This window comes from Macrosteles quadrilineatus, unplaced genomic scaffold, assembly GCF_028750875.1.
Source record: "Macrosteles quadrilineatus isolate MER2022 unplaced genomic scaffold, UCM_ALF_1.0 Scaffold_1__1_contigs__length_201487025, whole genome shotgun sequence".
Taxonomy (NCBI): Eukaryota; Metazoa; Arthropoda; class Insecta; order Hemiptera; family Cicadellidae; genus Macrosteles; species Macrosteles quadrilineatus.
The window spans coordinates 146,757,548-146,767,457 of record NW_026542594.1 but is presented as its reverse complement, the minus strand read 5'-3'; the positions used below and the strand labels follow the sequence as shown (position 1 = coordinate 146,767,457).

At 33.1% G+C, this 9,910-nt stretch overlaps 1 protein-coding gene across 1 annotated transcript in view; it reads right to left on the bottom strand.

Moving 5' to 3' along the window:
• Positions 1 to 2,255: 2,255 nt before the first annotated feature.
• Positions 2,256 to 9,910, bottom strand: part of LOC128986737 (myosin-I heavy chain) — a 99,549-nt gene continuing 91,894 nt past the window's right edge. The window contains exons 30-34 of the mRNA XM_054407246.1: positions 9,005 to 9,212; positions 8,334 to 8,623; positions 6,736 to 6,975; positions 5,122 to 5,325; positions 2,256 to 4,707 (exon numbers count right to left, since the gene is read on the bottom strand). Coding sequence (XP_054263221.1) covers positions 4,540 to 4,707; positions 5,122 to 5,325; positions 6,736 to 6,975; positions 8,334 to 8,623; positions 9,005 to 9,212 — 1,110 coding nt within the window. The 3' untranslated portion in view covers positions 2,256 to 4,539. The remainder of the gene's footprint in view (positions 4,708 to 5,121; positions 5,326 to 6,735; positions 6,976 to 8,333; positions 8,624 to 9,004; positions 9,213 to 9,910) is intronic.

Below are 9,910 nucleotides of genomic sequence, written 5' to 3'. Positions count from 1 at the left end.
ACTGATTTTAAAATGGACTACTTTTTTATAGCTGTAACCAGATTGAGGTGCTGTACATAAATTTCTTTTATGTTGTAGGATCTAAATTGTCAAATCAAATTTAAATTTTTGTAAATTAGTAGTTTTATTCACCTAATAACTGTATCAAACAAATATAATCTTAGAGAAGTAAAAAGGTGTTGAATTATTGGTTTTGCCTTGGAATTAAACCCTATAAAAAGTGTAATTTGTGCACGGGTCCCCTATTATACTTCTTCTTCTTCTTATTATACTTCTTATATTACTTTTGTTTGAATTTAGAGTATTTCACATATAGAAATTTGGTTCTGTCCATTTAACAAATATTTTTACACTTCTCATTTTATTCTCATATAAAGTTCCTCTCTAAATTGTAAACTTTGTAACAGTAAAGCTGTAAAGGTATTGGAAACAAAACTTGATTATGATTGTAATGATATATTTGACAGCATTATCTTTGGTCACAAGTATCATAGTAAATATGTATATCAGGACCATCTTGAAATGACCTTAACATTTTACAAAATGAGCTATCCTACAGGTAGTAGGTTTGAGTAGTTGAATATGCAAAATATTTACAATATAAAGAAATGCCATGTACTATTTTAAGTAGACATCTTTACAAAACATTTACAAAAGCAACAACAATAGTAGAAACTTTAAGTACAATTAATCACCACAGTTTGGATTTGCAATTACGCTAGAATCCTTTCTCATTACACGGCTATTTTTAGTATCAGTGGATTACTGGATTATACTATATGCAATAGTTCTTGCAAGAGTTATCTATTATGTAATTCTTCTAATACAATGTACAAGACTTTGTTTTTCAGTCAGTGGGATGATGACATAACAACATCATTCAGCGGATGGAGAATCATAGCAAAGAAATACTATAAACTAGTTAGCTTTGTCTTTTTGGTATAATATTGAGAAAATATAATCATTAATCAAAATTTACTCTTAAATTGTATGTAAAAAGAATATGGAAAGTAAATAAAAACATGTCTCATAACATTAATTATTAGACATTTTTTTATTTACTTTCTGTAAATTTAACAACTCATACAATGGTGATCAAGAAATTATTTGTTAAAAAAATTTAAAATTGTACACCAAAAAAATAAATTTTGGTTTACCTGCTGAATTTCCAGTTCATATTGTACTAAGTTAAGGTTGGCTAAGCATCATCTAAAGCCATGATTTATTAGACATAACAAGCGAGTATAATAATTTGATTTCCACTCGACCGAATCAATTCTATTTTGGTTCTCTAATACATCCACAGCGTTTAGCACTTTTACATGATAATAATTTATTTTATCTGCCAAAAATTTTTAAAAAACGCAGCATGAATATTTTGACTGATTGTCCAGTCACACTGGTAAATATATGATTGAAAAACTGTTATAGTATGATCTACAGTTTTCTTACGATATTAAATAGGATGAACTACACTGTAAGATTGAATATACGTAAATTCCCTTACGTATAATTTTAATATACTCAAACAATACACAGTAATGGAAGTAAGATCATGATTGTAATATAAACTGCAAGATTTTATTATTACTGTTTAAACCTAACCAGTCTTGTAATTTATCATTCCTTATAACATATTTACAGTTAAATGAGTATTGTATGTTACAATGTTATAAAATATTTTAAATTTACGAATAATACATGTTTATATCAAGTTAAATACATTCTGATGACATTTTTATCTAGCTTCTCGTAAAGATCAATTCAAGAGAGGTGTAATTACACTGAAATATGAATTAGCATTATTTTAGTAATAATAATTATCAAAATAAATGGAACATAAGAAAGTAAATCAAAAATATATCACCATGTTCAGATAAGGATTGAAAAGTTGTAAAAATTGTAGAATAATTTGATACATATTATAAAGCCTATCTTTTGAATTGGCAACCATCCAATGCATTAACATTGTGAAAACGAAAGACAGCCTAAGTTTGGGTCTCAAAAATTAGAACTACTCCATTCATGTAGGAAAATTACAACATCTAAAGCAATGTTAGCTGTGATACGTTTAATGATTTTGGTCACTTTTATACTACTAGCTTAACATCAAGAAATTAGATTACTGGCAATATAAAACATCTACAACAGGGTTAGTTAGAAAAATATAGAAATCCCCTCCTTAAAAGGTTTTGTGAAAAGAACAAAAAGTTATTTCAAACAAACTAGTATAGTATTAATTTTTACCTTTTAGTAAAGAATTTTGCAGACTGATTGTTAAACAATTTTAGGAAACCCAATTTTGCTTTTTAGTGATTAACGTTCAGACAAATATGCATTCAGTAAAATCAAAAACCACTAAAACACTGCATATTCACACTTGTAACAGATAAATGTTTTGTTTTCTTCTCTTGTTAAAAATGTCATCAAAAGTTAACTTCTAAAACTAATATAAATTATCATTCTCTATCTATGTACACTATGTTTAAATAACTAAGTGTCAATGTTAAAATTAATATCAACAGTCTTACAACAATAAAAGCAGCACCAAAAATCATTGCGGCGACCACACACCTTACTAGAGTCCAGGCGTAAACATCACTCTCAGCTGATAAAAACAATGTGTATTTACTACCATTTAGATTATTGTAAACAACATTTTGCTACAAATTGTCTTTAGCAAACAATAGGTTACCTACTACATATGTTTACATATTTTACATGTAAAAATGTTGCTATAATAAGTTATCGAAAATCAATTTAAGCATTAATAACGTAGACTAATTTTATTTATTTAGCAATTTTCACAACATTTGAAAATCAGATAAAGATTTAGTTCCATTCTGGTTAATCTTATTTATTTTTTTGGGCAGAAATTTCTTTTGACGCCCCTGCTATTTCATTCTAAGTTTTTGGCCCCATTTGTTGGGTCTCCCACTTACTTGCTTTAATCTAGCTATGCACTATAATTATGTAAATGCTTCTACTTAAAATACAAATACCCTTCTGTTAACTAGTAATAAACATAGTATCTTGATAAAATTGGTGGACAAACGAGGTTTTTAAACGCTTAGAATAAAAGAATATTTTGTTAAAAATATAATTACTTCAATAAGCATTATATTTATATTTTTGTTACTTTTTCTTTTAATATGTTGCTGGACATTGGAAGCAACTACTTATTTCCATTAGTATTTTTGTCTTTAATTGAAAAGTAAATAATTACTTTACTGGCAATGGTTACAATTAGATTTATTTCATGAAACTATCGCATGTTCTTTGTAAAAGAATCTGGCTTAACACTACTTTTAAAACATAAGTATTAGTTAACTTTAAATTGTATTCTTATTGACAGCAAGAAATACAGGGTGTTTATAAAAGAATGCCGAGATTTTAAATGGTAATTGCTTGGATACTATTCAAGGTAACTAAACGTTTTATATGTCAAATTGAAGCTAAAACAACTAAGTTTAGTTTCCCATGTAGCAAGGGAGGAAACTTTGACCTTGGCATGCCCAAAACAGGTGTGGGTGGTAGGCAGCTATGGTGTCTCACACGCCTGACGCCAGTCTCCAGTACGATGTTTACAGCGCAACAAAAAAATCGATTGCCCGACGAAGTCTTCAGTTGAACATACCTAAATCAACATTTCATGATGTTATCTGTAAAAGATAGAGTCTTTGTGCCTAAAAAGATTCAGTTAAGACATCAGATAAACCCGCCAATTGCCCTAAGCGCACAGACATAGCCAGTTTTACGCTCGTATAAGATTGATGAAAATCATCTGAATTTTATTAAATTATTCCGAATTGTATCAAAGTATGAGAAAAAACTTTGCTCTTTTCTCTTCAGTTTAACGTTCAAATCATTTAATTATCTTGAATAGTCCCTGAGCAACAATTGTTTAAAATCCCGGCATTCTTTTATAAACACCCTGTATATTGTTCAAGAAATAATTTTCAAATGTTTCTATTCTAGACTAAATAATAATGATGAATAATCACCAGCCATTTGATTCTTAAATGCACAAAGGCAGCATATACATTACTTAGTTAAAATGGTTATATTACTAATATGTATATATTATATAGCATTCGGAGCATTTAAAAACCGTAAATTTGTGACAAATTCAAATAACCAGTTATACCAATAATAAGTAAGTTAGTCTATAAATTGTGCAAAAAATTCAAATGTAAAATTTATTCCTACTAAAAGTTTGTATAGACTAAATTAAAACACACTGCTATACAGCTACAACTAAAAAAACAAAAAAAACTGTACAATATAAATAAAGAACAAGCTAAACTTCTCTGTTATATACAAACAAACACAATCTAGGAGCAAGCTTTTAAATACACTAACAACTTTGTACACATTTTATCACATAGTTAATGTTTAAATACTATAATATAAATATTAAACAATATTCAATAAACTTCGATAACTAACAATGACGGAGGTGACTTAGACTTTAATTTGGTTGTACGGACAGTTTTGACATCGTCTCTTGTCGCGGGCCTGTCCTGGGGTCAGTGACCCTTAGCTGGGTTGGGGCTGCTGCTCGATGACCGGTGCTGGCTTGTGAAGGATGCTCACGGGCCGAGCATTACCAGCGTTGCTTTTCTTCTTGCCCTCCCTCTTGCGCACCTCGTGTGGAGACTGCAACACTTCGGTGTACTCACGAATCAGGTTAGCAATCTGGAACGCCTTTGGAGAAACGGAAAAAAACATAGCAAATAATAGCATACTTGATATATAGTTTTTTTAGGCGAAAGAGGAGACAATCTTTAAAACTGGGAAATATATTTTATGTTTATAAAAGTTTTTGTAAAACTAATATTGCATAAAAGATAAAAGACAAAGGAAATATTTAACTTTAATATAATAAAGTTCTGGTTCTATTGCAGTGTTCTCAGTGTATAAAAGCTAGGCCTTTAAATCCTACTCCTACTATTACCAAATCTTTTTTTTTTTTTATCTTTTAAAGTAATTTACATTAATCATCTAATGTGCAAAAACCCAAGCAGAGAATTTTACTTTTGAGATTAAAAACACAACAAAGGAATGAGAAGAGTCGGATATAATTAGTTGACCCAAGTGAGACATGTGTTGGGAGTTTACCTGAGAAGTGGTGAGAATGACTTTGCTCTGTTTCTTGTCGCTGCCGGTGATGATCATGAGACAGTTGAGAGCAGGAGAGTATGTGAGAATACTCTCGTACTCGTAGCTGCAGAGAGCGTTACGAGACCGATGCTCCAACAGATGCAACCCCGCCTGGTCCACAGCGAGCCACAGCACTCGCGGCCAGTTGCTGGTGAAGGATTGCTGTCACATAAATATACGAATTAACTAAATAACATTTAGATATAAATGACACCTTATCTTGTATGCAAAGTCGTAAAGCTATAGGCTACAATTATTTTATTTTATTTCTCTAAAAAGGATAGCTTTGACTATTGATAATATGTGATGTGGAAAGCGAAAAGGGACCTCTTGTCGGTGATGCAAAACTTTCAGTATGGCCGATATAAGTAATTAAGGTTGAAAATATTGAAATTGGGTTTTTTATCAATTGTTATACCCCATTTAACATAGAACAGGACAGTATTGGATAAAATATCAAATTGAAAATGTAGTAGGTAGAAATAAATCATTTTTTTAGCCTCTGCACAGTCTGAGAAAAGGTACCTCTTGTCGCTCAATGTTGTTTCGCCATAATGACAATAGGTACCATTTTTAATATTCACTTTATAATCAGACATATTCTGTGAGTGACTCATTCAACTATGTTCTCTTTCTTTTCCTATTCTATAAAAAAACAGACGACAGCTGGTCCATATAGATTGGATGTCTACTTCCGTTCAGTATCCTAAAGCCAAGGAAATTAGTTAACTAATTTAACTATTACATATGTGGATGCAGGCTTTGATCTTTGAAGTATTAATTAATGTTGTTAATGGGCCATTACAAACACACCTTAAGGAATTGGCATCAAACCAATATTATATTTGCACAAAACAAAACAACAAATAAAAGAACAGGAATAATAATTTAATCAGGTCTGTTGACAACCGATGTGAAAGAATTAGTTGCCGTACATCCTAAAAGTTTTTGTATGGTTATTAATAACTTTGCATATGAAATGTATATAATTGAGGGGACGGGTGGCGTCGTCCTGTAATCCAGCTACTAGGAGGTCACGAATTGTGGATATTTATAGGCATGCACTGTGGATGCGATGCTCCCAGGTGTGGATTAACGTCCACCCGCACTAGTGAGAACTACAACTATCCGCAGTACTATCCTGATAATTAGACCAATTCGTTAATTACAAGGAAAAATGTGGTTCGGATTCCACAATAAACTGTAGGTCCCTTAGTTGCCATTAGCTGTATGGGCTATTAATTAACAGCTGTGTCTAAGGAATATGTCGGCCTTAGTCACTAACAAGACTACAAGATCGCGCCACTCATCCACCACTCATATTTGGGTTAAAATACGCACATAGTAGCGTCCCCATCTTAAATAATTGATAATAAAATAATTTATTTAAATTAAACTGTAATTTTGATTTAACCTCCATTATTTTTCACAGTTCTTGATCTATAAAATGTTTTTCCAATACTTTCTGTACAAACACATTAAAGTAAATGAGTACCAATTATTATAAGTAAGTAGGTAAAACCAGTGAGTGAGAATGTCAATCCTTTACAGAAGTAAAAATTCTTGATTTACCATGACATCAAATATAGTAGCTCTGTGCAGAGGCCAGCTTCTGATGAGGTTGAGGAAAGCCTTCTTAGATTCAGCTGGTGTCATGCCTGCGAGGATCTGATGATGTTTCATCACTCCCTCATAGGAGATACTAGGCACAATCCTGGCTGGCAGACAGTGGCTTGCTATGATCCTGTAGTCTATAATGTTGTCCTCCAAGTCTCCTATCTCCACCTGGGACTGCAGTGCCGCCAACACCATCTGATACAAACAAATAAGTATCTAGTTAGAAAAATGTAATATAAAATATATTAGGTTTCATTGTTTAGCTAAGCTGGTCTTTTAAGTGAGAGGGAGAGCTGGTCTAGAGGTAGATCTCAGGACTTTGTTCCCCAAGGTCTCGTTTCAAATTCCATCAATCACCATTTGTTGTCACCTTTAAATTACTAAGGTCTATGGCATAAAAATAGCAAATAAGTCTATACAGCTTTTATTTCATGTTTGAAAATTTGATGTACTTCCATTCCGCTTTTAATTAATGATCCCTGATGATAGTCTGGATGATCCTTGATAATCATACCAGATGATAATCTGGTTATCATTACTAACTACTACAATCATTATAATTAATGAAATGAAATGAAAATGCTTCTTTATTGAGGCGAACTTAGGACCACATGGTCCTTTCTTACAGTTAACCTCTAAAAAACTAATAATAACAATAAAATAATAACAAAAAATACAATAAAGTTTGTAACATAGCTAGTAATAAAATGGCATAAATCTATTCACCTTCCCTAACATACAGTCACATACACATACACCCTCTGCTGCATCTAGGCTTAATGCACGCCATCCCGCCAAGCCACGGCCATCCGGTCAAGGTAATATTCTTTCAGCGCCACCATCAGTCGGGATCGGCTTTCTATAGATTTTATGGGCAAAGGTATGGAGTTCCATAGGCGGCAGGCTGTTACTAAAAATGATTTATTATAAACAGTTGTTCTATGATGAGGAATGCGAAGCGTGGACGAGCCAGAGCGGGTATCCCTTGCGCCTCTTCCATTCAAAAATTTAAAATTATTTGCAAGATAATTTGGAATTCCAAGATTGATGACTGAATGAGTAATGGAAAGTATTCGTATTTTTCTGACGTCCTCTAATTTCAAAATTGATTCATTAATGTAATAGGGTGTGACATGGTCATCACGCCTAAGATTGAACAAGAATCAAACACAATAATTTTGTACACGTTGCAATTTTGTTGCCAAAGCCACAGTCATATCATTAACCACAGTGTTGCAGTAGTTGAAGTGTGGAAACAAGAGTGATTTGACTAGTAAGAGTTTAATGTGAAAAGGTAGAAGTCGTTGCATCTTCTTCAGTGTGTGAACAGCGGCAAACACTCTTTTACAAGTGCTTACCACCGCGTTAGTCCAGTCCAATGTGCGGTCCAATAATTAATCTGTTTTAACCAGTATTTTTGCAGAACATCCGTATCAAATGGAACAATGATATTTTCCAGTTAAATAAAGTAATCATGTATTGTTTGTTTATTGTTTGTTACATTGATGGACGTTGGTCTGTTACTAATGGTCATCAAAGACAGCAGAACGTACCGCCTCATCCTCGGTGACTGGGAACCTATCGGATCGCAGGCTATGCAGCACTTGATGGTACAACAGTTCCTTCTCCACAGGGTCATCTAGATCCATGTATTGGTCTAGGAACAGGTGTTTCTTGAACAGGAAGAAGTGGTGTTGCTTGCGTGTAGGTTTGTTAGGCTGCCCTCCAGTGTTGGTGGCGTTGGCGTTGCGGTACTTCTCCCATTTGGACATCACATCTGCAACTTTCTCCTCTGCTACCAGACTTCGCTCTGAATTGCCGAGTACTTCGTAGATGGCATAGCCTGAAAAAAAATTGTAGTAGTTTATCTAGTAAGAATTTGAGGGAGTTTTCTTGAGGACTGCTTTCCCTTGAATGTGTTTAATATTCATGAAGAATTCAAAAATATCAGTAGGCCGCAAAAAAGTACTTTTGTACAACTCTGCATTAGTGAAACAATGAAAAAATTGTAGAAACGACAATTTTTTATTTATTTCAAGCTAATCAAAATAAATTAAAACCACCACCAAGATTTTTGACCAAAATTTTTTCTTTCGTCACATAAAAAAGTAAGTAACAAAAACATTACAGAGCTTCAAAAGATATTAAAACGTGGATTTTTGCAGCTACTTGAACATAGTAAATGTGTTTAAATAATTCTAGTGACTCATGTTGGTTTGCCTACCTTTGGCTGATTCTCTGAGGCCAATCTTGGCTTTGACGAGTTCCATGACGTCCTTGGCTGTGGCTGACGGGTGGAACTCTACCGCGTGATACTGGCCGTCCATGAAGTGGAACCTGGCGTAGATGGGCCGTCGGTTGATGGTACACATGATCTCTTCACGCGAGGGCGGCCACTGGCGGCGACGCGTGCCTTGCGTCTTGGTTAGGCACTGCAACATCAACAGTTATGTGTCAAAGTACAAAATTAGTTCTTCACTTTATGTCAAGACTAAGAGAAAATATTATATTTGAGTATTGGCAAAAGGGTTAAGAGTGTTAAGGGAGTGTGTAAAAAGAAATAATGGCCACAAAACCCCCAAACCAATAAAGACCATTGTCCGCAAACATTACTAGTTTAAGTTCTTCCCTTATTAAAGAAAAATTAACCTGGAATTCAGTCCTTAGCTGAGCAACTAAATGATGTGTAATACTATTTTATAATTTCCACACATTAGCTTAGAACTGATGGAAACTAATTCGAGACTTTACAGTGTTGTAAATATCTCCATTCATAAGCTTTGTGGAAGTGAATTTTTAAATTAATGAATTACTTTTGGCACTATGGGGATAGCCAGTCTATGTCTATTGCCTATAGTACACACTATGAAAACTCAGTTTCAAGTTGAAAACCATAACACATATTGAGAATACAAAATGTTGAGAATATTGTTAACTAGAAACATGTTTGTTTACTCATTAGTTAACTTTAATCACAGTTTTATAGGTGTTATAAAATGAGTTCTTGCTTCTAATAAAGGAGCACATATTTTATGGTTTTGCACTGATATTTAGAAGAATTGTTTATAAACTGTACTGAATTGACCAAATCACAGCAGAATGTTTATTTTTATCTACCAGGGCCGGTTCT